The sequence below is a fragment of the Scyliorhinus canicula genome, chromosome 20 (genome assembly GCF_902713615.1).
Source record: "Scyliorhinus canicula chromosome 20, sScyCan1.1, whole genome shotgun sequence".
Classification (NCBI taxonomy): domain Eukaryota; kingdom Metazoa; phylum Chordata; class Chondrichthyes; order Carcharhiniformes; family Scyliorhinidae; genus Scyliorhinus; species Scyliorhinus canicula.
In genome coordinates this window covers 52046886-52074177 of record NC_052165.1, presented here as the reverse complement: position 1 = coordinate 52074177, position 27292 = coordinate 52046886, and the positions used below count along the sequence as shown (strand labels likewise).

The 27292-nt window shown below is 51.2% G+C and overlaps 1 protein-coding gene across 4 annotated transcripts in view; it reads left to right on the top strand.

Annotated features, from left to right (window-relative positions):
* The window catches only part of cacna1c (calcium channel, voltage-dependent, L type, alpha 1C subunit), a 1225933-nt gene that overhangs the window by 746013 nt on the left and 452628 nt on the right, over window positions 1-27292 (top strand). For all 4 annotated transcript variants that reach the window (XM_038780480.1, XM_038780479.1, XM_038780478.1 and 1 more), the window contains one exon: window positions 10611-10740. In XM_038780480.1, coding sequence (XP_038636408.1) covers window positions 10611-10740 — 130 coding nt within the window. The remainder of the gene's footprint in view (window positions 1-10610; window positions 10741-27292) is intronic.

Genomic DNA, 27292 nt, shown 5'->3' with positions numbered 1-27292 from the left:
CAGAGTTTCCACCACCTCCGAAAGCTCCTGGTAAATATCTGAAACCTTCCCCTCTTCCACGTACTCGAGACTACTCTATCCTGTAGCCGCCATGGCGGCAGCAGCGGAAAAGCCGGCACCTGTTTTCTCAGGAAGTCTCGCACCTGCAAATATCTAAACCCATTCCCTGCTGGCAGTTCAAATTTATCCTCCAAGGATTTCAAGCTGGGAAAGCTCCCATCTATAAATAGATCCCCCCATCCTTCTAATTCCTGCCCTTTGGCAACTCCGGAACCCATCATCTAGCCTACCCAGTACAAACCGATGATTATTATAAATCGGAGTCCAAACCGATGCTCCCTCCACTTTCTTATATCTCCTCTATTGCGCCCAGATTCTCAGAGCCACCACCACCACTGGACTTGTGGAGTATCGGGCCAGCGAGATCTGTACTCCCAAACTGGTGTCTTTGCATGTCACTGCCTCCATCCCCTCCCATGCCGACCCCTCCCCCACTACCCACTTCCTAATCATGGCTATATTAGCCGCCCAGTAGTAATTGCAGAAGTTCGGCAGCGTCAACCCACCCTCCCCCCAACTGCGCTCCAGCAACGCTTTCTTCACTCGCGGGGCTTTACCTGCCCACATAAAGTCCGAAATAACCTTATTCACCTGCTTGAAAAAGGCCTTTGGGTGAAGATGGGGAGGCACTGAAAGACAAACAGAAATCTGGAGAGGACTGTCATTTTCATGGTCTGTACCCTCCCCGCCAGTGATAGCGGGAGCATGTCCTATCTCTTAAATCCATCTCATATTTCAATGACCCCAGCATGGCATCTTCATTTTATGAGGAGAGGTTGAGTAGACTAGGCCTTTATTTGTTTGAATTTAGAAGATTGTGGTCTGATCTACTTGAAACTTAAAATTCTTACAGGGCTTGTTACAGTAAATGCTGGGAGGATGCTTCCCTTAGCTCCTTTTCCCTTTCATTTTGCATCATTTAGGTTCCTTCCTGAAGCCGCTGCTGCAGCTAGAATACATCTCACCTTGAAATGGTGCAGATTGGCTTTAAGTAGTTCAGGCTAGTTTTAAGTAGTGCCAGCCTTGTATGGACTGGGCTCCCTGCATGCAGTCACTTAGCAGTATGTGCAGTGGTTAATTTTAGAAATGAGCAGACAGCAGGAATTATGAGTGTTGCTTACATCATATTGATCGATCACAGAGTAATTATTGTGCGTTGTAATCCCTGTGCCTGATTTTATAAGAAAATAAGAATGTAAATTAAGTGTCAGCGTAGATCATTCAGCAATTCAAGCCTACTCGTGTCTTTTCATACATTGCTGATCTACCTCAACTGCATCGTCCCACCTGATCCCAACTCCCTTAATTCTCTAAGTTTTCAAAAGTTTGTCAGTCTTTGGGCACGATTCTCTGGAAAGATTTTGAAGTGTTGTAGATAGCAGGAATTGCCGCGAGCATCCCGACACTCGGCCCCACAATGCCGCAAACGCTATTCAACGTTAATTGGTCCACTTAACATGGACTCATGGGTTTATCGCCTCAAATGAAGGCTCGCCTACCGATTCGCCAGCACCGTGGTTGCCAGTTCCCCGCTAACAAGTTTGAGCATCACTTAAGCAGCACTTTCTCAGCCAATGGTAGCCAGCTCGCAATAATGGAGCCGAGAAGACCAGCCCCAAAATTCAGGGACATTGACCTGGGGAGGCTGCTAGACGCCTTGGAACCAGAAACCTGCTCCCCCAAAGGTCCAAGAGAGTGAGCCGCAGGGCAGCCAGAGCTTCCTGGGATGAGGTGGCGGCAACTGTGAGCAGCAGGAGTGTGACCACGAGGACTGGCCCTCAATGCAGGAAGAAGGTCAATTACCTATACCATGCTACACATGGGAGCATCCACCCCCCAACTATCCATGGAACCCCCAATCATCCTGTCAAAATATGCAAACATGCAGCTAATGAACACATAGAGTAGGACACGATCAATGAGCAGTCAGGACACTCAGGGGTGGTATCTCACTATAAAAGGGATGAGGCACTCACACCCCTCCTCTTTCCACAGCCCAGCATCTACAGAGTGAGACAGGGTGTATCCTTAGCATCACACCCCAGCAAGTGGTTTAGAGTAAGGCTAGTTCAGTTAGACTGAGTTACTACATTTCGATTAGCAGAGAGTCAAACTCATTGAGAACTGTGCTAATAGTTCAATAAAACACATTGAACTCACTTAAAAGTCTGGAGCGTCTTTTACTCACAACTGCGTCAAGTGGCAGCTTGTATTATTCCAAATTACATAACACAACATGATATGAGGAGTCTGTTCAATCTAGTTAGTTCAACTCAGCAAGATCCGCGTCGACCAGCGAATGTATACCGGCACAATGGAAAAGATTCAGGCTCCTCACCAGCTCAGGACCTCCGGCAATCTCAGTGCCAACTGGCGGACAGTCAAGCAGAAATTTCAGCTTTACGTCGAAGCATCAGACCTCAATCGTGCGTCTGATGCACGGAAGCCAGCTCTTCTCCTCATCATAGCGAGTGATCACACCTTGGAAATATTCAACTCCTTTCACTTCGCCGAAGACCAGGACAAGACAAAGTTTCAGACTATCCTGGACAAGTTTGATAGCCACTGTGAGGTGGGCACTACATATTCAAGCAGCGATTGCAAGGTAAAGACGAATCCTTCAACTCATATTTAATTAACCTTAGACTGCTAGCACAATCCTGCAACTTCGGTAATGTCAGTGACTCCATGATCAGAGACCAAATCGTGTTTGGAGTTCACTGTGATCCTCTGAGAGAGCAGTTACTGAAGATCAAGCATATGACCCTGCCAGTCACAATTGAAACATGCACGAGCACGCTAAAAATCGCTATTCCCAGTAATAAACGGCAGAAAATGATAAACTAGCCTCCCACGAGGCGGAGAGTGTGCAGGCCATCTCCCGGATGCAGCACCTCAGCATTGACAAAAGTGGCCATTTTGCGCACTCTTCCCTGGGCCCGACGCATGCGCGATGCGAACAGGATAACGAAGCGGCCGAAACCCGCACTGCGCAGGTGCAGACGTCTGCGAACCGCACTGCGCATGTGCAACGACGCACGGACGTCAGGACGTCGACATCATGGAATGTTCGAACTGTGGCAATGCCCACTTAAAGAAACACTGCCCTGCAAGAGGCAAATGCTGTTTAAACTGCGGGAAGCCAGGCCACTATGCACCCCTGTGCAGATTTGCACCACCAGTCAGGAGTCAGCACTCCCAATTCCGACGACAGCGCATCCGGAGTGTGCAACAACGCCTACAGGATTCTGATCCTGGCAGTCCAACAGATCCAGATGCTGAATGCCTGGACAACGCCTACCGTGTGGGCATTACTACAAAGTGCCACATCAGACACATCACAAGTCCAATCGATCCTAGCTGTGGATTCCGAGGACGAATGGCGAGCAGTGATGAAGGTCAACCACTGCCCCATCCAGTTCAAGCTGTACACAGGTGCCTCTGCCAACTTCCTCTCACAGGCAGACTTCAGATGCATTAAGAAGCCACCCACGGTCCTTCCAGCTGCATGCAAGATCCTGGATTACAACGGAAATGCCATCACGGCACTGGGATCCTGCCATCTGCACATATCCAACCGACACACACAAGCACGGTTATGCTTTGAAATTGTTAAGCCGGACAGGGCATCCCTACTAGGTGCGCACGCCTGCAAGCAGCTGAACCTCATTCAAAGGGTTTACACCACGACATCCTCCCATGTGGATCTTCAGGCCGGCATCGACGACATCCTCACCCAGTATCCAGATGTGTTCAACGGGATGGGCACGCTGCTGTATCGATACAAGATTCTGCTGCGGCCTAATGCCAAGCCAGTGGTCCACGCACCACAACGAGTCCCTGCTCCACTGAGAGAGCGCCTGAAGGCACAGCTCAAGGATCATCAGCAGAAAGGCATCATATCCAAGGCTACCGAAACGACTGACTGGGTCAGCTCGATAGTATGCGTAAAGAAGCCTTCCGGGGACCTGCGCATCTACATTGATCCCAAGGATCTCAATAATAATACGATGCGGGAACACTACCCCATCCCGAAGCGGGAGGAAGTCACGAGTGAGATGGCATTTCTTCACCAAATTGGATGCATTACAGGGATTTTGGCAAATCCAGCTGGAAGATTCCAGCAGAAGGCTCTGCACCTTCAACATGCCTTTTGGCAGATACTGCTACAATCGCATGCCATTTGGCATCAACCCGGCATCGGAGATATTCCATCGTATCATGGAGCAGATGATGGAAGGCATTGAAGGGGTTCATGTGCACGTGGACGACATCATCATATGGTCCACGACCCCTGAAGAACATGTCCCGTCTCCAGAAGGTATTCCGCTGTGTACATGCCAACGGCCTAAAGTTAAACAGGTCCAAATGTTGTTTTGGCACATTGACGCAAAAGTTCCCAGGCAACCAGATCTCACAGCATGGTGTACGCCCGGACACAACCAAAATCACATTAACACAACACAACACCTCCCTCCACCCCCTCCCCCCTTCAACCCCAGTGGGGGTTATGGGTGGTCGGTGGGGCCCCCGTTGGCGAAATCGTAGCGTGGCGACAAACCAATAATTACCACTTCAGTCCAATCCCTATACAATTAACGGGAGTGACCCCCTATCTAACGGCCTCCCGTATTCTCGTATGTCGGCGGCATGATAGAACAGCGGTTAGCACTGCTGCTTCATTGTGCCAGGGCCCCAGTTTCGATTCTCGGCTTGGGTCACTCTCTGTGCGGAGTCTGCACGTTCTCCCAGTGACGGCGTAGGTTTCCTCCAGGTGCTCCGGTTTCCTCCCACAAGTTCCAAAAGACGTGTTGTTAGGTAACTTGGACATTCTGAATTCTCCCTCTGTGTACTCGAACAGGCGATGGAGTGTGGCGACTAGGAGCTTTTCACAGTAACTTCATTGCAGTGTTGATGTAAGCCAACTTGTGACAATAAAGATTATTATTATAGAATCATAGAATTTACAGTGCAGAAGGAGGCCATTCGGCCCATCGAGTCTGCACCAGCTCTTGGAAAGAGCACCCAACCCAAACTCACACCTCCATCCTATCTCCATATCCAGGAACCCCACCCAACTTTAAGGGCAATTTTGGACACTCAGGGCAATTTAGCATGGCCAATCCACCTAACCTGCACATCTTTGGACTGTGGGAGGAAACCGGAGCACCCGGAGGAAACCCACGCACACACGGGGAGAACGTGCAGACTCCGCACAGACAGTGACCCAAGCCAGGAATCAAACCCGGGACCCTGGAGCTGTGAAGTAATTGTGCTAACCACTATGCTACCGTGCTGCCATAATGTATTCTAACGGCCTCCCCAGGGTCACGTGGGCGCCAATTAGTACTCCTTCTAAAAAACATGAAGCTGGCGGAAGGGCTGCTGTCAGGATCCGAGGAGGTGAGTATCCATCTTCACTCTCGGGCAATGGGCGCAGGAGCACTGGGGTTACGCCAGTATTCAAAGGGGTGGGTGGGGAAGCCAGCTACTGGACAGCCTCCGTTGGGTGGGTGCCATCAGTGGAGGGGTGGTTGTGTAGAACAGGAGAGGTCCGCCCATGGGGGGAGGAGCGGATGGGGAGATGGGTGTCTCAGCGGGTCCACCACGCCACCCCCTGGATTGTGTGTTCCCATTCTGGGAGCAATCTCAGACCAAGCCCTGTGGTGTTATACCTACATGCACATCTGTTGTATATATGTATATAACTGTATAAATGTATAAAACAGTGCATGTACTCACAGGTATGACCTCCTGCCAGTTGGTGGCGCCAGATGTGCATGATGTGACTGACGCATCTCGGCAGTTGGTCGCAGGACAGATAGTAGGACAGTCACATTTACAGTAGATCTCTCAGAACTTAACTCGTCTTGTTTGTACATAGGTCTGTTGGTTACCTGCCCACGTGTTTAATAATAAATAATTGTTCAGGTTGAACATACATTTTCCGGGCAGCACGGTGACACAGTGGTTAGCAGTCACAACGCTGAGGTTCCAGGTTCGATCCCGGCTCTGGGTCACTATCCTTGTGTAGTTTGCACATTCTCCCCGTGTCTGTGTGGGTTTCACCCCCACAACCCAAAGATGCGCAGGCTAGGTAGATTGGCCATGCTAAATTGCCCCTTAATTGGAATAAATGAATTGGGTACTCTAAATTTATAAATAAAAAAGAACATACATGTTCTGTGTGTGTCTTCATGATCGGGGGAGCCACAGAACACAACAAGCTGGGCTGCCCCACCGACCACCCATAACTCCCACCGACCACGGAGGCCTCTGCTGGCCGCGCAGATGTAGGCCATTGGGAATTGGCAATTGTAGTTAACTGAACACTTCACAGCTCCCAACTGCATCCCATGGTGTGGCATGTCGCATGTGGGAGTTATTGCTTAGCATCCCATTCAGACTATGGTGCATAGACACTGCCCCTGAACACTATGGGAGGCAACACCACAGACGCAATTGCCAAGATCTGGACACCCAGGGGGCTGGGCCCAGCACCGGGGACATTTCGGCAACCAAAGGGTGGGCGTGTGCACCGGGCAGGGCACCACCACCTGGTCCAGGTAACATTACGTGCAGGTGTCTGTAGTACAGGGTGGAGGGTCCAGTGAGCAGGGCCCCAGCTGCGGCCATACCTCTGACAGGCAGCCGAGTGTGTTGGATGACAGGCGATTGGGGGGGGGGGGGGGGGGGGGGGGGGGGGGTGCGGGGATGGGGCGGCAGGAGCAATGGGGGAGAGAGGGAGCAATGGAGGAATAGTATGTCCCGGGGTAGAAGTCACCACTGGTTGTCAGTCTCACACCTTCTCCCAATTTCTTACAAATATTACATGCAATGGACGGTATCCTGGCCCCTTAGAAGCAGCCCTCATGATGCTGCTGGCAGGCCAGGAAGCCAGACGCCGGAGGAGGCAGCAGTAGCAGCATCGACAGATATTTAAGATGGTGGTCCGTGTGCAGAGTCCTCCTCACACCCTGAGGACATGGCCGGGGTGACGCCCAGCGGGTCCCCATCTCGGTGCCCGCCAACCTTTATGCTGGTGACAGAGCTATCCTCGATCACCACCCCGACCTCAGCTCCCGTTCCTCTTACGGGGTGAGGACTGTGGTGTCCGGCACCCCACCGCCCATCTGGGCCATCTTCCATCTGTTGTGGATCATTTCTCCTGCGAGGACACAGAGGTGGCATTGTGAGCTGCATTCATTATTCATTGCGGGGTGTGTGATTTGATTTGTGTGGGGGTGGGTTGGGGTGTAAGCAGGGGGGTTGGGGAGTATAGGGGTTGGGGAGTATGGAGAGAAAAGGGGATAGGGAGTATGGGTGAAATTGGGGATGGGGAGTATGTGGGATAGGTGGTATGGGTTGGGGCGGCATGGGTGGCATTACTGGACATGGGTATGTCAGGGCACGGAACGGTGCTGGGCCAGACCCATTCTTGGTAGAGGTGGGGGGGGGGGGGGGGTCAGGGGTCCGGTATCAACCCACCCGTGCAGCTCGGTGGAGGCCGTTGATCTTCTTACGGCACTGGATGCCCGCCCTCCTGGTGACGCTCTCCGAGTTGAATAGCACTGGTTGCCCTGTGGCTGACCCTCCTAGACCCTCGAGGGAACAGGGCATCCCATCTCGCCTCTACCACGACCAACAATCTGCCCAGGTTGGCATCCCCAAATCGTGGGGCTGGTCCTCTCAGTGGCATGGCTGCAAGCTGAGTGGGGTTAGCTGTCCAGGAGCAGATTAAGTGCTGCTCTCCCTTGTTAGCAGGCAGCTGGCGAGCACGGTCCTGGCGAATCAGCCGCCGGGACCATCATTCATGAAACCTGTGGGGTCTCATTAACCAATTAACTTTTTATAGCGGTGATGGCCTTGCCGGTCCGAGCATGGTAAGCTCATGGCAGTTCCCGCTCACTCGCACACTTAGAAACCTTTTGGTTAAATCGCACCCTGAATCTATTTCCTTTTACAGCCTCTTTTCTGTCTCCCTTCCAGTTTACTTTTCCCTCCAGCTTTATATCAGTAGCTAATGAGTATGCAACACGCTCGGCCTCTTTAGTTAAGTCATTGATGCAGAATGTATAGAATCATAGAATCCCTACAGTGCAGAAGGAATCCATTCGGCCCATTGAGTCTGCACCGAACCTTCGAATGAATACACTACCCATGTCCCCTCCCCCGTCCACCCCACCCTCTCCTACCTAACCTGCACATCCCTGAGCACTAAGGGGCAATTTTTAATGGCCAATCCACTCAACCTGTACTTCTTTGCACTGTGGGAGGAAACCGTAGCACCCGGAAGAAACCCACACAGACACAGGGAGAAGGTACAAACTCCACATAGAGGGTGACCCAAGGCCGGAATTGAACCTGGGTCCCAAGTGGGTCTCTGGCTTTGTGAAGCAGCAGTACTAACCACTGTCCCACCCTGCCGCTCTGAAGCACAAGAACTAATTCCTGTGGTATCCTACTATGTAGAGAGCCTGCAACCTGGAAATAACGGGTTTATTCCTACATTCGATTTCCTGTTCATTATCCAATCCTCAATCTATGCCAATATTTTATCCATAATCCTAAACTCCAAGCATTTGTGTGTCCATTTCCTTATTGAATGCAGCACCTTATTGAATATTTTTTGAAAATCCAAATACATTACATTTACTGGTTTTCCCTATCTACCCCTGCTAGTTTGTTGGCTACAACTTCAAGAAACAGTTTTCTTTTTGTAAAATTATAGGTCAGAATTTAATAATAATTCACAAGTAGGTTTACATTAACACTGCAATGAAGTTGCTGTGAAAATCCCCTAGTCGCCACACTCCGGTGCCTGTTCGGATACACAGAGGGAGAATCCAGAATGTCCAATTCACCTAACAGCACATCTTTCGTGACTTGTGGGAGGAAACCAGAGCACCCGGAGGAAACCCATGCAGACACGGGGAGAACGTGCAGACTCCGCACAGACAGTGACCCAAACCCGGAATCGACCCGGGTCTCTGGCACTGTGAAGCAAAGTACTAACCACTGTGCTACTATGCCACCCATAAATCCTGATCGTTGAAGTACTCTTTCGAAGGATATCAAATTTACCCTCTTAATATTTTGTAACAAAAATTTAATTTTCACTTGCCAGAAACATTAATTGAATATGATCTAGAGGAAACAAATACTAAAAAGAGATCAATACACCTTTAGAGTGTTAGCTATAGAGGAGAATTGGAGCATCCACCAGTGTCCAATACACTAGGAGTGCGTTTCAGCAGACTCAAGTTAAAGACTGCTGAATGGCATGTTTAGCAGTGTGTTTCACGGAGGCTTATGTGCCAAGAAACATCCCACAATCCAATGGCCCTTTGCAACTTTTTTTTGGCTTCAGGGAGTTTCTCCCTGTCGAGACCACACAGAGGGATTTTGTTGTCTGGCAGCCGGTTGTCCGATGCGGAGCCCAATTTGGGGCTTGCATGCGATTCACCCGTCGCTCCCAAATTCTCACCGGGCACAATGTGGTCATTGAATCGTGCTCGAGCATAACTAAAAAAAAGTTGATGAGAGATGAAGGAATAAACACATTGTCAGAATTTGTAAATTAGAAAATAACTTACGGTTTGTTGGCAGGTTTAATGTTCAACTCCTTTATTCAGCCTAACAGGATGCTTTGGATCAATAAAACTGAAAGCCTATATGAATTTATTTCAGAAATATAGCAGGAAGTATAAGATATATATTTTACAAATGCATATTATTTGCATTTGTTGCATGCCTGAAGTGTCTCCTGTTGCTTGTGGAATTAATTTTAATGGAATGGATTCCCATTTTCAACTGACCTTTGGATCTAAGATTCGTTCAGTGGCCAAGCATTTCAGTCTTGGGCAATGCATTACGGTAAAAAAGAAACAGGTGTGATGGTTGCTAATGACAGTCTCTTACACTCACAATGGGTGGAACTTTCCCAAATTACACAGAGTGCTGGATCAGGTGAGAAAAGCAGTGTGAAAACTTACTGGTTTCACAGCTGTCTATTCTAACCATATCAAGCAGCACTCTGCGCAATTTCAAAGTTCTGGCGAGGATTACACAGCAAGCTTTTGGGGGGGGCTAAACTCACCGGCAAAGCTGGGATGTCCCAATCTCAAAGTGAAGGTAAAGTCCACTCCCCACCCCTCTGAACATCAGGAGCCCTGACAGAAAAGGGAAACGCTCCCAACCTTTGACTACGAAGGGTCAACCCCCTCCCTCCCCCCCTTCCCCGCACCCCCCAACACTCAATGGTGGGGTCACCGCCCTGCACCATGCAATTATCAGTGTGACCCAACCATCATCCCCCCCCATCCCCACCTTCGTTGGCATCCCCATTCTCAGTGCCGACGGCAAACGGGCCAAATAGCCTTGCCCAATATGTCTTCTGGCAACTTGAGTCAAGAATTGATGGACTATTTTTTGGATAATGTATTGTATATAGGCGTCAGGATAGGAGCCAATAAGTTGGAAAGAATAATAAACAAATTGTTCACTTCTGATTTATTATTATGATTATCTCATCCAAACCTACTTTATAGATTCCGGGTGCTGTGCCACAGAATCGTCAATGACAACATCTTTACAAATCTCATCTTGTTCTTCATCCTCATGAGCAGTATTTCTTTGGCAGCAGAAGATCCTGTCCACCAGGACACGAGAAGAAATCAAGTAAGTGTAAACACTAAGTGTAAACGTTAATTGGTCCACTTAACGAGGCACCGTAGTCTTCTCCCGCAAATCATGGTCCCACCGGCTGATTCGCCGGGACTGCGCTTGCCAGCCCTCTGCTAACAAGAGAGAGCAGCAATTTAATCGATCCTGCACAGCCTGGACTGGGCGCTGGTCCCCTCCTCGGTGAATATACTCACCCTCGGTTGCGGAAATATCCCCGGTGCAGGGGCCCTGCCCCTGGGTGTTCAGATGTTGGCTGCTGCATCTGTGGTGTTGTCTCCTTCAGGCACAGAGTTCATGCATCACAATCTGATTGGGATGCTGGGAAATAACCCCCACATGCTAAATGACGCGCCTATCCACGGGGATCCACTTTGGAGCTGTGAAGTGCTCACTTAACTACGATTGCCAATTCCCATTTAGCAATAGCTAGGCCCCACCACCCAACCACCACCGATGGCAGTCCACCTCGTCACAGCTGGCTCCCCCACCCAATCTGAGCACCAGGGCAGCAACCCCTGTTCCTCGGGTTCTTTGCCTGTGAGCGAAGATGGCTGTTCACTGCTCAGGTTCCTGCAGCAGCCTGTCTGCGAGCTTCACGTTTTAAAAAAGAAGTACTAATTGGTGCCCGTGTGACCACTTGCTGGGGAGGCTGTTGGAGACTGGGGACCATTAGGTCGGGGTCTTTCCCATTAATTGTATGGAGATTGAGCTGAAGTGGTAATTATTGGTTTCTGGCCACGCTACGGCAGGATCCTGATTTCACCAACGGAGCCAGTCGGTTAGATCACAAACAGATCAGTGCCTGTCACAGTTCTTGATTATGGCCTCTCCCACCGTTTAACGACCTCATTGCGCTCTCACTTAAGTGCAATGCAGCCATTAAATCGCACCTCAATGTTTATAGTTTTCCAAATAGTGGTAGTATGTACTGATAATAAATATCAACGTAGCTTCAAGCAAATCAAATAAAGTCAGTCATGCATTAACTGAATGGAGTATCCTACCCATTGATGTCAACCATCATATCCAAGCCCAAATTTTCACTCCCAGATCGGGTGTGCAGTGACGGGAGATTTCCCAGCTCTGCAAACCCGCCTTTAAAAATGGCTGCCTGGACATTGCATTTATTGTTCGGGGAGCAAGTTGGATTAGAATTTGTGAGGGAATCCCAGGAAGAGCTGAGGAGGATGCTGTGTATGGAGATGGGCTTGGGGCTCCAGCACTATCCACAGTTTAAAAATAAAGATTGAAACACTCCTCCAGCCTTTGCCCCTTAGCCCCCCACACTCACTCCCCATGCCCCATCCACGCCAATTCATGCCACCTTGGGCTCCTCATGTAACCTCTATATTCCTGCATATTCTGCACATTAGCCTGTGCCCCCTCCACCCACCCCCAGAGCCCTTTATACCTCTATACCAACCCTGCCCCTCCATTCACCCCCATGGCCCATTATATCCAATGTATGCCTTACCACCATGGGCCCTATGCCAAAATCTACTGGCTATCTAACCCCATGGCCCATTATAGCCTCTATGCTAACCTATGCCTGTCCAATCATTCCCCATGACTCATTATAGCCCTATGCTAGTTTAGTGCCAGCTCATGCCAAACTGTGTCGTTCCCCATCCATCAAGGACAGCCTTTGTCCTTACACCTACAATGAAAACTCATTTAGTATCCACCATCGACAGACCTCAGGTTCATGCGGAGATGAGGCAAAATGAAGACCTCCAAAATAAAGTTCTAAGTGGAAAAAATACCGTCATTCATAAAAACCCATTTGCTACATTTGCTTTCCTTCAAGGATATAAATCTTTATAACAATACATTTCATTCAACTGCACAACAAACTTTGGAATTCATAAACCCACATTAAGCCCAATCTCCATTCTAGCTGTCAAACTGTGAAATAACAAGCACATTTCTGTAATAATGACTGTGAAATCAGTCATGCAGCACCAATCCAGCAATGGAGGCCCTCAGGCTTATGTCAACATACAGGACAAGAGAAGTACGTCATGATAAATACCCACAAAAGACTCAGTACACCCGGTTTCCGTTCGGAATCTCTTCAGCATGCGCAGTCTTCCATCGCGTCATGGAGAACGTCCTGCGTGGATTGCCGCGCGTTGGGTTTATTTGAACGACGTGTTGGTCACAGGGCAGAAATATTTGCAGAACCTTGAGGCAGTGTTGAAATAATTTTCCGAATACAGGGTCTGCCTGCACCGCGCGAAGCGCAGGTTTTACGCGAAAGAGGTGATGTATTTGGGATATCACGTGAACCAGGACAGCCTCGCAATGAGATTTGACGAACAACTCACTGATGCATAATTAGTGAGCTGAAATACAGGAGATCTGACCCAAAAACCGTCCAACCCTCCAGTGGGAATCATGACTTTCCTGCCTGCCACAACTCTTAGTTTCCATAATGAAAAATTCTGCATACAGGTCCTCCAGTCGTCACCTCTCCCATCCTCTCACACACCCCTCATATGTAATCCATGCCACCTTATGCCTACAGCTCACCCACAGCTCGCCTCAATTCTGCATTTCCACTCATTCCCTATTTCCCCTCACACCCCCGATGACAAGCTCTGCCCTTACACCAATGCATATATAATGAGGCTTGGCTGGCAGCCCTGACATCTCTTTGAATAACAGAACTCCTGTACCCCAGAGGAAACATTGTTTGATTCACTGCCCTGGCTCTCTTATTGCTGCAGTCAGTTTCACAGGGAACGATTCTCCAGAAAGATTTCTCAGTGTTGAAGCGAGTGGGAATTGCAGCGGGCTTCCTGGTGCTTGGACCTGCGAGGCCGGCAACGCTATTCAACGTCAATTGATTCACTTAACGAGGCCTCAGGGACTTCTCACTACAAATAAGAGCTCTACAGGACTTCCGGTGGCGGCTATGAAGGAGTAGGTTGCACATTTGGTGGCTCCTGCTCGGGCGGACCTTTGGACCTTTCCCCCCGATTTTTTGTCGGACTTGATTCGGTAAATTGATGGTGGAGGCAATTGTGAAGTGGATTCCTACATCAGTGCATGGAGAGGTGGACCAGAAGTGCTTACAAAGGAAGAAATAGATGAAGAGAGAAGGCTTGGGCTGAAGCTGCAGCGGGAGAAAGCATGGCGGCCAACCGGGGTCCTGGCTTGGCGCCCCAGCCCCCTGCTTGGCGAAGCCCTCCTGTATGAACTACATAAGCAGAAACAGGAATGCTTGGGCCCGATTAAGGAATCAATTGCGTGGCTGGAACTTAGACTAGATTCTCAAGACCGGGCGATCCAGAAAGTGGAGAAGGCACTGACTGAGCAGGAGGAACATCAAACTGCAGTGGAGTTGGAGGTGGGGATGCTAAGAGACCAGCATAAAAGGCTCCTGGAGAAGGTGGAGGACCTAAAGACTAGGTCCCGCCGGCAGAACTTCAGAATCGTTGGTCTCCCGGAGGGGTCCGAAGGAACATCCGCAGGGGCGTACATAGTGGACATGAGCGAGAAGTTACTTTGGGATGGGAGGTTCTCCCGACACTTGGAGGTGGACAGGGCTCATAGAGCGCTCGCGAGGAAGCTGCGTGTGGGGAACCCCTCCTGAGGGCAATGGTGGTGAGACTGCACAGCTATGGACAAGGAGCGTATTTTACAGTGGGCCAGACAGACACGGAGCTGTAAATGGGCGAATAGCATCTGAGTGCAAATGTAGCCAGGAGAAGAGCAGGATTCAACCAGATAAAGTCGACTCTTTTCAAGAAAAAGGCTGCATTTGGACTACTGTATCCGGCCTGTCTTTGGGTCACGTATGAGGAGCAACATTTTTATTTTGAGTCACCCGAGGAAGCGATGGACTTCGCTAGAAGGAAAGGGCACCGGTGGTGGACTGAGGTCTTTGAACTTTGCTGCAGTGCTCATGTTTAAAAAAAGTTTCTTATTTTTCTGATGTTATTTGTAATGCCTTTTGTATTGATTTGGGGCCTGGTGCCAGAGCTGTGTGAGTTAAAGTTTGCATTTACACTGATGGGGGTAGAGGTGTGAATGTTAGATGTTGGATCTTCTGTTTGATTTTTTTTCGTGTTCCTTTCGGGCAACTTTTTTGCGATTGTTTTTCTTTTGCATATGTGTGTCCGAGCGGGGGGTTAGGGGGCAGGGAACAATAGGTGGGAGAATGTCTGGCGCCACAGATGGGGGTCACCAAGCTAGCTGGGCGGGCTAGCTCACGGAAGCGCAGTGGGGGGGGGGGGGGAGCAGATGTTATGCTTGTTGAAGGGGTTGGTTTACATACTAGTGCTATTACTAGGAGGGGAAAATGTTCTGCTGACGGGGGAGGGACCTGCTGTGGGACAAAAAGGTGGTCGGGAGCGGAGGCTGTCTGGGGGGCGGGCCGGCTGGAGACTGGCCCAAGAAAGGTGATGGCTGATCGGCGGAGGGAGGGGCGATAAGCCCCCCAACCAGGCTGATCACATGGAACTTAAGAGGGCTAAATGGGCCGGTTAAGAGGGCACGTGTGTTCGCGCATTTGAGGGGACTGAAGGCGGACGTGGTAATGTTACAGGAGTAACGCACCTTAGAGTAACTGATCAGATTAGATTAAGGAAGGGATGGGTTGAACAGGTTTTTCACTCGACGCTGGATTCTAAGACTAGAGGGGTCGCAATCCTGATTAATAAGCAAGTGTCATTCGAGGCGGGAAGAATAGTTGCGGATGTGGGAGGCCGTTACATTATGGTTAGTGGGAAGCTGGAGTGGCTGCCGGTGGTACTCGTGAATGTGAACGCACCAAATTGGGATGATGTGGAATTTATAAAGAGGATGTTGGGGAAGATCCCGGACCTGGATTTGCACAAGGTTGTCATGGGGGGACTTTAACGCAGTCATTGACCCAGGGCTAGACCGGTTGAGCTCAAGGACAGGCAGGGTGCCAGCAATGGAGCTAAAAGGGTTTATGGAGCAAATGGGGAGGGGGGGCTCCACGGAGATTTGGGCAGCCGAGAGTGAAGGAGTTCTCCTTCTACTCACATGTGCATAAAGTGTACTCCCGGATTGACTCTCTTATTCTGAACAGGGCTCTACTGACGGGGGTAGTGGACACTGGGTATTCGGCGATCACAATCTCAGATCACGCCCCGCACTGGGTTGACCTACAGGTTAGCAAGGGGGGTGGCCAACGCCTGCACTGGAGACCGGATGTGGAACTTTTAGCGGATGAGGAGGTGTGTGGGCGGCTGAGGAAATGTATTCGGAACTACCTGGAAGTTAACGACACGGGGGAAGTTTCGGCAGCGGTGGTTTGGGAGGCATTGAAGGCAATGGTTAGAGGGGAGCTGATCTCGATACGGGCCCACAGGGAGAAGGTAGACAGAGCAGAGACGGACCGACTGATAAAGGAGATACTGCAGGTCGACAGGAGGTATGCGGAGACCCCAGAGGCTGGGTTTCTAAGGGAGCAGCGGAGGCTACAGGCGGAGTTTGGCTTGTTAACTACCGGGAAGGCGGTGAGAAGCTGAGGAAGACGAGGGGCGTGATTTATGAATACGGAGAGAAGGCCAGCAGAATGCTCGTGCAGTAGCTCAGAAAGAGGGAGGCAGCCAGGGAGATTGGGAAAGTAAGGGACAGGGACGGGAACCTGGTCGGAGATTCAGCAGGGGTTAATAAGGCATTTAAGGAGTTTTACAGCATTATGTGTCGGAACCCCCAGCTGGGCCAGAGGGGATGATGCAATTCTTAGGGGGGGGGGCTGAAGTTACCGAAGGTGGACGAGGGGTGGGGGCCTCAATTAGGTTGGAGAAAATAACAGATGTGCTGAAGGCCATGCAGTTGGGTAAAGTCCCGGGGCCGGATGGGTACCCAGTGGAGTGTTATAAACAGTTCTCTGGGATACTGGGGCCGCTGTTGATGAGGAAATTTAATGAGGCAAGGGAGAGAGGGGTGCTTCCCCCGACGATGTTACAGGCCACGATCTCATTGATCCTGAAGCGGGACGCGGACCCGGAGCTATGCGGGTCCTACAGACCAATCTCCCTACTAAATGTAGACGCCAAACTGTTGGCCAAAATCTTGTCCTCTAGGATTGAAGACTGCCTTCCGGACGCGATTGGGGAGGACCAGACGGGATTCGTTAAGGGGAGGCAGTTAGTGGCCAATGTAAGAAGGTTGCTGAATGTGATCATTATGCCCCCAGAGGGTATGGAGGTGGAAGTAGTGATCGCAATGGACGCAGAGAAGGCATTTGATCGGGTGGATTGAGAATATCTGTGGGAGGTACTTGGGCGGTTTGGATTTGGGTGGGGCTTTATTGACTGGGTCAGGTTGCTGTATCAGGCTCCCATGGCGAGCGTACGGACAAACAGGTCAACATCGAACTATTTCAGGCTGCACCGGTGACGACACAGGGATGCCCTCTCTCCCCACTGCTGTTTGCGCTGGCCATAGAGCCGCTGGCAATTGCGTTGGGAACCTCAAAGGGCTGGAAGGGGCTGGTCCGGGGGGTGAGTGGAACACAGAGTCTCGCTATACGCAGACAACCTGCTCCTATATGTTTCAGACCCACTAGAAGCAATGGAAGAAATTATGAGGATTCTGCGGGAAAATGGCTGGTTTTCGAATTATAAATGGAACATGGGGAAAAATGAGATGTTCGCGATCCAGGCAAGGGGGCAGGAGAGGCGATTGGGGGAGCTGCCGTTTAGGGTGATACAGGGAAGCTTTCGGTGCCGAAGCATCCAGGTGGAGCGGGAATGGAAATGGCTGCACAAGTTAAATCTGGCCCAACTAGTAGACCAAATGAAGAACGATTTCCGAAGGTGGGACGCGCTCCCGTTGTCACTCTCTGGGAGGGTGCAGACAGTGAAAATCACGGTCCTCCCGAGATTCCTATTTGTGTTTCAGTGTCTCCCCATCTTTATTCCACAGTCCTTTTTTAAACGGGTCAATAAGGTGATCACTGGCTTTGTGTGGGCGGGCAAGAACGCGCGAGTAAAAAAGGGCATGCTGGAGCGCAGCCTGGGGAGGGCTGGCGGGCGCTGCCGGACTTTAGTAATGATTATTGGGCGGCAAATATAGCCATAATTAGGAAGTGGGTGGTGAGGGGGGGTCGGTGTGGGAGCGAGTGGAGGCGCCATCATGCAAGGGCACTAGTTTGGGGGCATTGGTAACGGCGCCTCTGCCGGCACGGTACTCCACCAGTCCTGTGGTCGTAGTGGCCCTGAGCGTCTGGGGGCAATGGAGAAGACATGTGGGAGCGGAGGGAGCATCGGTCTGGTTTCCAATCTGTAATAATCACCGGTTTGCCCTGGGGAGGCTGGATGGAGGGTTCCATGATAGCAGAGAGCAGGGATTGAGAGGATGAGAGATATGTTTTTAGAGGGGAGCTTTTACAGCCTGAGGGAGTTGGAGGAGAAATTTAAATTGACGAGAGGGAATAAGTTTAGGTACCTGTAGGCTCGGGACATCCTACGCAGGCAGTTCTCAACCTACCCAATCCTACCGCCAAGGGGGATACAGGACAGGGTAGTTTCAAGTGCGTGGGTGGGAAAAGGGAGGGTGTCTGACATTTACAAGGAACAGATGGGGTCAGAGGAGACGCAGACCGAGGAGTTGAAACGCAAGTGAGAAAAGGAGTTAGGAGGAGAGATAGAGGATGGTCTTTGGGCGGACGCGTTGAGTCGAGTCAACATGTCCACATGTTGTGCCAGGCTCAGCCTGATACAGTTTAAGATTGTTCACCGTGCCCACATGATAGTGGCCCGGATGAGCAGGTTCTTTGGGGTAGAAGATAGGTGCGCAAGGTGTGCGGAGAGCCAGTGAACCATGTCCATATGTTCTGGGCATGCCCGAAGCTCAGGGGATTCTGGCAGGGGTTTGCGGATGTCATGTCCAAGGTGTTGAAAACAAGGGTGGCACCTGATGTGTTATCTGAGTTGGTCTAACATCGACTGCAACTGGATGCAGTGAAACTAGAAACAGGCTTCCGACACAGGAGATGGTCCAACACTGTTTTATTGAACCTGCTGATTGCTGTACATAATCTGCTGTGGGTTGACACTCTATTAACCTAACTGATAACCTCCTACTGGCTTGACCAGACTAGCTCTCTACCACATGGTGATGATGTTCACTGGCTTGAGCACTCTATCTCAGGACCTGTGTCCTGTGAGAGAAGGAGAGTCTTAATGCTCTGTGGGCTTTCTTGTGGTGGTGTCCTGTCTGGTGATTGGTTGTTTTGTGCTGTGTGTGTTCATTGGTTATCCTGTGTGTAAATCACTGCTTGTCTGCATCTCATGATATACATGAGTGAATATTATGACATCTCCCCTTTTTAAAATAAATTTTGGAACGTGGCTGGATATGCATGCATGACGATGTACAAGTGGGGAATGAATGAACATGTGTACATGGGAAGGTGTCTATCGTGCAGATACAGAGCAAACAGGACAAAATTTACAAAATTGAAGTCTATAGATTCAGTCTTTGTGGCGGGCGATGAATTCTTGTCGATCGCCTCAGAGGTGGAGGGGGGACGGCGACATCTGGACAGGCGGGTTGGGTGCCATTTTAGTGGCCTCATGGACAGACGGGATCGCTGCCAGATCGGTGGCCTCGTGGTGCAAGATGTGCGGAGGAGGCATGATGACATGCGGAGAAGTGCGGTCAGGTGGTGGGCAGGGAACTTTGCACAGTGCCCTCCTGTTGCGCCGTAGAATTGAGCCATCAGGCATTTGAACAACGAAAGACCTGGGGCAGCCTGTCTGACGACAACAGCTGGGCTGACCAACCTCCCTCAGGCAACTGGATGCGAACACCATCTTCTGGAGCGAGCGCAGGCAGATCCGTGGCATGAGCATCATACGTAATCTTCTGCTGGTCCCTGGATCGGTGCACTTTCTGCAGCACCGTGAGGTGGTCAAGGTCTGGAACATGGATGGCTGGAACATTCATCCTCAGATTGCGATTCATGAACAGCTATCCCGGAGACAAACCAATCAACTGAGGGGTTACCCTGTATGCCAACAGTCTGCAGCATTGCACAGCAACTGCTTGACAATATGGACTCATTTCTCAGCCTTCCCGTTTGACTGCAGGTAATGGGGACTGGATGTGATATGACTGAAGTGGTAGGATCGTGCAATGTCGGACCACTCTTGACTGTGGAAACATGGACCGTTGTCACTCATTACTGTGAGTGGTATCCCGTGCCTGGCAAACGTCTTTTTGCAGGCTTTGATGACTGACTTGGACGTGAGGTCCGACAGTTTTACCACTTCTGGGTAGCTGGAGAAGTAGTCGACCAAGAGCACGTAATCACGCCCATTTGCGTTAAAGAGGTCTATCCCCACCTTGGACCACGGAGAGGTCACATTCTCGTGCTGTTGCAGCGTTTCCTTGAGCTGAGCTGGTTGAAACTTCTGGCATGTTGTGCAGTTGAGGACCGTGTTGGCAATGTCCTGGCTGATGCCAGGCCAGTAAACTGCCTGCCGAGCTTTGCGTCGACATTTCTTGACCACAAGGTGACCCTCATGGATCTGTCTGAGCACCATGTTTTGCATGCTTTGGGGAATGACGATTCTATCTAGTTTAAGAAGGATCCCCTCAACAACCGTTAGCTCGTCCTTAACGTTGAAGAACTGGGGGCACTACCCCTTTTGCCAGCCATGGGCGAGGTGCTGCATCACGCGCTGCAGTAGAGGATCTTTGACAGTTTCTTCGTGTTTTTGGACAACTCGTTCATCAGTGGCTGGGAGGTTGCTGGCACACAACTGCACCTGTGCCTCAATGTGGCGAATGAAGTCGCCCTGTTCACACGGCGTGGTGACGGATCGGGGTAGGGCATCCGTGACAATCAGCTCCTTGCCCGGTTTGTAGACGAGTTTGAAGTCATATCGGCGAAGACGAAGAAGAATTCGCTGCAGCCGAGGTGTCATGTCATTTAAATCCTTCTGGATTATGTGGACTAAAGGCCTGTGGTCTGTTTCCACCATGAACTTTGGCAGACCGTATACGTAGTCATGAAACTTGACTATTCCTGTCAGGAGACCCAAGCACTCCTTTTTGATCTGGGCATACCGTTCGGTTGTAATCATTGCCCTGGAGGCATATGCCACTGGAGCCCAGGACGAGGACTCATCTCGCTGGAGGAGCACTGCCCCAATTCCGTCCTGGCTTGCGTCAGTGGATATCTTGGTATCCTTGGTTGAGTCAAAGAACGCCAGTACTGGGGCTGTGGTAAGCTTCGCCTTCAGCTCAAGCCACTCCGCTTGATGAGCAGGAAGCCACTGGAACGATGTCGACTTTTTTATGAGATGCCGGAGGGCCGTGGTGTGGGATACCATATTGGGAATTAATTTCCTGAGAAAATTTGCCATCCCGAGGAAACGGAGGACTGCCTTTTTGTCCTCTGGGGACTTCATGGCATTGATTGCCAGAACCTTGTCAGCGTCAGGTTGCACACCCTGCTTTGAAATGTGGTCACCCAGAAAATTGATAGCGGACCTACTAAATGAGCATTTGGCTCTGTTGAGCTGGAGTCCGTTTTCATGAATCCTCTGGAAAACCTGTTTGAGGCGAGCGATGTGATCCTTGGGCGTCGTGGACCAAATGAGCCCGCGTCCACATCGACTCGCAACCCCTCGATGCCCTCCATCATTGGCTCCATTATGCGATGAAATACTTCGCAAGCTGAGATGATACCAAAAGGCATGTGGTTGTAGCAATACCTGCCGAATGGAGTGTTAAACATACACAGCTTCTGACTGTACTCGTCCAGCTGTATCTGCCAGAACCCACGGGAGGCGTCCAGCTTGGTAAAGAATTAGGCATGAGCCGTCTCACAGGTTATCTCTTCACGCTTCAGGATCTGGTAGAGTTCTCGCATTATGTTGCGATTCAGGTCTTTGGGATCAATGCAAATGCGGAGTTCACCAGAGGGTTTCTTGACGCAGACCATAGAGCTGACCCAGTCTGTTGGTTCCGTGACCTTTGAGATGATACCCTGGTCTTGGAGCTCTCGTATCTGCGTTTTCAGACGATCCTTGAGAGGAGCCGGTACCCAACGTGGTGCATGGATGACTGGCATGGTACTCGGTTTGAGCAATATCTTGTAGCGATATGGGAGCGTGCCCTTCTCATCAAACATGTTGTGGTATTGCGTGAGAATGTCGTCTATCTCAGCCTGGAGATTCACATTGGCGAGGCAGTCGCCGGTGTCGAGTACATGGCATGGATGCGCTGGACCAAATTTAGGAGTTTGCATGCGCGAGCACCGAGCAGGGATGCCTTGCCAGGCCGGACGATCCCGACTCGTAACATTGCCTTGATTGCCTTGTGAGATACACCTAGCTGACACAATCCACTGGCAGCTATGGCATTGCCATTGTAGTCAAGGATCTAGCAGGCTGGTGGAAAAATGCTAGGTTGGTCTCGGATGCTGTCGAGGTTCGACTGTGATATGAGGTTTGCAGACGCGCCAGTGTCCAATTTAAATCGGATGCGAGACTGGTTGACCGTGATGACAGCACACCACTCGTCGTCAGGATCCACACTCAGGATTGAAAGGCGGTTTACAGGCGTGGTGGAGGCCAGCTCGCGCGTGGTGATGATGCCCACCCAATATGGAGACTTGAGGCAGTCAGCATCGGGGTCCGTCAGGATCAGAATCCTGCATGACTTGTTGTACGCAACGGACACGTCTGCGCTGCAGCTGGGATCGCTGGCTGTTGCTCGGTGGAGCGAACCTGTAGAAGGCCGCGTAATGCCCAGGCTTTCCACACTGTAGACATCACCTTCCTTTGGCTGGACATTGCCGCTTTAAATGGGCGGAGCCACAATTTGGACACGTCATGATGCTGATGTCAGCGCGTTCTGTGTGCCATCACGCATGCGCAGTGCGGTTGGCCGATGTTCGCACATGCACATTCGGGTCTTGGGCCTCCTCGTTCATCCGGTCGTGGTGCGCATGTGTAGGGACCCGGGAAAAGCGCGCGAAATGGCCACTCTCCTCGATGCTCAGGCCTTGCATTTTTGCGATGGCCTGCACCCTTTCTGCATTGTGGGAGGCCAGTTTTGCAGTTTCTGCTGCCCTGATGCGGGATTAATGATTTCTGGCATGCTCATGGACAACGCATGTTTCGATGACGACGGTGAGCGTCAACTGGTTGATTTTGAGGAGTCTTTCCAGTTGGCGCCGAGGTTGCTGGAGATCCGGAGTTGCGGAGGAGGCTCGATCTTTTCCACGCCGCTGGATGGCTGCATGCTGGTCGTTGCAGATTCACTAAAGGTAGGTTAGTTAGAATTAATAGCTCCCTGGTACCATGATGTGTTATCTGAGTTGGTCTAACATCAACTGCAACTGGATGCAGTGAAACTAGAAACAGGCTTCCGACACAGGAGATGGTCCAACACTGTTTTATTGAACCTGCTGATTGCTATACATAATCTGCTGTGGGTTGACACTCTATTAATCTAACTGATAACCTCCTACTGGCTTGACCAGACTAGCTCTCTACCACATGGTGATGATGTTCACTGGCTTGTGCACTCTAACTATCTCAGTAGCTGTGTCCTGTGAGAGAGGGAGAGGCTCAATGCCCTGCGGGCTTTGTAGTGGTGGTGTCCTGTCTGATGATTGGTTGTTCTGTGTCCTGTGTTGTTCATTGGTTATCCTGTGTGGCAATCACTGCCTGTCGGCATCTCATGATATACATGAGTGGAGATTATGACAGCACCGTGTCCAGAGGTGGTGATTTGCGGAGTTTCGGAAACCCAGGAATCCAGGAGTAGATAGAGGCAGACGTTCTGGCCTTAGCTTCACTGGTAGCCCAGAGACGGATACTATTAGCTTGGAGGGACTCAACGCCCCCAAAGTCGGAGACCTGGCGAACTGACATAGCTAGCTTTCTCTGTTTGGGAAAAATCAAGTTCGCTTTGAGAGGGTCACTGTTGGGATTCGTCCGGAGGTGGCAGCCATTCGTTGACTACTTTGGGGAAAATTAACTGTCAGCAGAACGGGGCGGGGGGTGGGGGGTGTTTTGGGGTTTAGTTTTGTTTAGAGTATGGTGTTCGTAAAGGTGGGACCTGTGAAGGAGAAAGACGACTTTTGCACTATGTTTATATTTGCATGTACATTGTTTCTTCTGTTGCTGTTATAAAACCATAAATACTTCAATAAAATGTTTATTAAAAAAAATGCGAGCTCGCCAGCTGATTCGCTGGGACCGCACTCGTCAGTCCCCCGCTGACAAGGCCAAGCAGCACTTCAGCTCTACTTGCTCAGCGAACCTCAGCCAGCTCGCAGCAATGGTGCTGAGGTGACCAGCCCAAAATCCAGCTGATCTGTGGAGGCTCCTAGTGGAGGCCAGGAGGAATGTCCTTTTCACTCGAGGGTCTCGGAGGACGAGCCATAGGGCAGCCAGTGCTGCCTGGGGCGAGATGGCAACAGCTGTGAGCTCAGGGAGTGTGATCAGGAGGACTGGCCTCCAATGTCGGAAAAAGGTCAACGCCCCCCAATCCACCCAAGGGAGCATCCACCCCCCCCCCCCAATCTCTATGTAACCCCCAACCCTCCCTCCATCTCCTCCCCCTTCAACCTCCCCAACCCTCCTATCGCACCCCATCCCACCACTGTGAATCACACTTGTGGCTCATGATGCCCCTCTGTGTCTCCTCAGGAAAAGCTTTCCATAATCATCTGGTGAGGGCCTAGACTGGCGGAAGAGTGCCGGACTTAAGAACCCTCACCTCCTTTGAGCAGTGTGCCCTGGAGGTGACTGGGGTGGCCGAGGATTGATTGGTCACCTACGCGGAGGCTGGCGGACGCTGCAGAGAAACTGCTGGGCTCCACCCAGGGGACCTGTGAAACTTGAGTTGTTATTGCCTTACTGATGGACCCATCCCTCCCATTGACCACATTTCCATTCTCCCGCAGGTCCTCCAGCCGACAGCACTGTCTCATCCTGTGTGGCCCCCTCTCCTTCCTCCCAGGAGACCACTTCGGAGGAGTGTTCCAAGGATGCCACCATTATACTCGAGGCACAGCTGTCCTCCCCACCCTCCACCAGCGCAGATACAAACACCTCGGTGGCATATGTTAGTGGACAGGCTTGGGCACAATCTGATGAGTACCACACAGCTGCTGAATAACATCAGGTGGAGGCAAGAACTCCCAGGCGAGACAGCAGTTGGAGGCCTGCTGGATCCTAGAACCCAGCTGGGTCCCAGCCTGATGCTGAGCCTGTGGAACAGGGTTACCTGGTGCTGCTGGAGACGATAGGGAGCAGCCGGGACATTCAGAGGGAGATGTCAGCGTCATTCCAGCAAGTCCATAGGTGATTGGAGGAGTGAGATGCCGCCAGCAATGTGTGGCACAGAGGCTAACACTGCTAGGGTGGCGACCGCAGTGGAGAGCCTGGTGCACAACGTTGCCACCATTAGTGAAGGTGTCCACGGCAATGGCTGAGTGTCTCAGCAGAATGTCTGCCTCGTTAGGGTATGTCCCCCAATACCAGGCTGACCTTGATGAGGTTCTGAAGGACATGTCCCGTTCTCAGATGGGAATGGCCGAGGCGTTGCAGATCTTGTCCATGTTGCAAATGGAGGGGCATAGGTTGGACTTGGGGAAGGGGGGATGGGGGTTAGAGGGTGATGGCGGCACCATCAGGAGAGTGGGGACTTGACTTCCGGTGGCAGCCATGGAGGAGTAGGTCGCGCATTCGGCAGCTCCCCTCTGCAACGGACTCTAGGACCTTTTTCCAGTAGTTTTCACTGACTTTTAGGGGCAGATTGGTGAAGTGAACACTGCCTAAACGATTCCCTCTCTGTTGTATGGATAGCTGGACCAGGAGTGGCCAGGTGAAGCGTTTAAGTCCCAACAGACAGAACCGTGCAGAGCAGGCGCCGAGGCATGGCATGGCGGCCGGTATAGACCAGGGTGCATGGGCGCAGTGGTCACAGGAGCAACAGGAGTTCCTTAGGGGCTGCTTTGCAGATCTTAAAAAAACATCCTGGCTACGATGAAGGCATCAATAGACCAAATGATCGCAACTCAGGCGACACAAGGAAAAGCGATTAAGGAGGTGGAGAAAAAGCTATCCGACCATGAGGACGAGATGGTCGTATTGGCCCTTAAGCTGGAGACGCAGGATGACCTCCACAAGAAGTGGCAGGAGAGGCTGGAGGACCTGGAAAACAGGTCCAGGAGACAGAACTTGAGAATTGTGGGCCTCCCCGAAGGTGTGGAGGGGTCGGATGCGGGAGCATTTGTGTCCAAGGTGCTGGAGACGCTGATAGGGACGGGGGTATTCCCTCGACCCCTGGAGCTTGACGGGGCGCACAGAGCCCTTGCAAGGAAGCCCAAGGCAAATGAACCACCGAGGACCATGGTGGTGAGATTTCATCGCTTCTCGGACAAGGAACTTGGCTTGCAGTGGCAAAAAAAGAACGGAGCAGCAGGTGGGAGAACAGCGTGATATGCATCTACCAGGACCTGGGTGTGGAGCTGGCCAAGAGGCGTGCTGGATTCAACCGGGTGAAGGCGACCCTCTTCAGCAAGGGGGTGAAATTTGGGATGCTACAACCAGTGAGGCTATGGGTCACATATAAGTAACGGCATCACTATTTTGAGACGCCGGACGAGGCATGGTCATTCATCAAACAAGAAAAGGTGGACCTGATTTTAAAGGACAGTTAAGCTTTAGTGGAATGCGGTGGTGGGTCTGGATAACGGTACCGTTTCTAATATAATGTCGAGTCCGTGTAAGGACTGTGGTGGTGGCTGGATGGTGCAGTGTTTTCGGCAAAGTTGAGATATGGAGGGGGGAGGGGGCCCTGTACTTAGTGCAATTTTTCGGAAAGTTGGAGCCTTGGTTCAACAAGTGTCTCCTCACAGGGCATTGTTTGTGTCTTCTGTTTATTTTTCGTTTCGTATTACTATTTACTCACTGGGGCTGGAGAGGTTGTTTAATTGGTTTATTCATGTGGGGAGAGGGGCCCGGACAATGAGCCAACAGTCTGATCGGCGCCAGGGGCGGGAGCTGCCGGGGTGAGCATGGGTCAGCTGACTCTTGGGAACGTAGTGGGGGGTAAGCAAGTTCTCAGCTGGTGTTTGGCAGGGGTTTTGGGGCGTGAGGCTTTTGGGGGGGGAGGGGAGGGGGGCATTGCTTTGCTGACAGAGGAGGTATCAATTTTGGGGTACCAATTGAGGGTTGGGGGTGGTGGCTCCCTGCGGGGGCACCCGAGGAAGTGAAGGACGCGGGCTCGAGACTAGTCGGCGGGGGAAGGGGGGGGGGGGGGGGGGGGGCTAGCACCCCACCCGTCCAGGCTGATCACGTGGAATGTGAGGGGTTTGAATGGGCCGGTCAAAAGAGCATACGTGTTCGCGCATCTAAAGGGTTTAAAGGCAGACGTAGCAATGCTCCAGGAGAGCATTTAAAGCTCGCAGATCACAGGAGATTGAGAAAGGGAAGGGTAGGCCAGGTGTTCAATTCACGGCTGGATTCGAAGACCAGGGGGGTAGCAATTCAGATCAGTAAGGGTGTGGCATTTCAGGCTGGGAGAATTG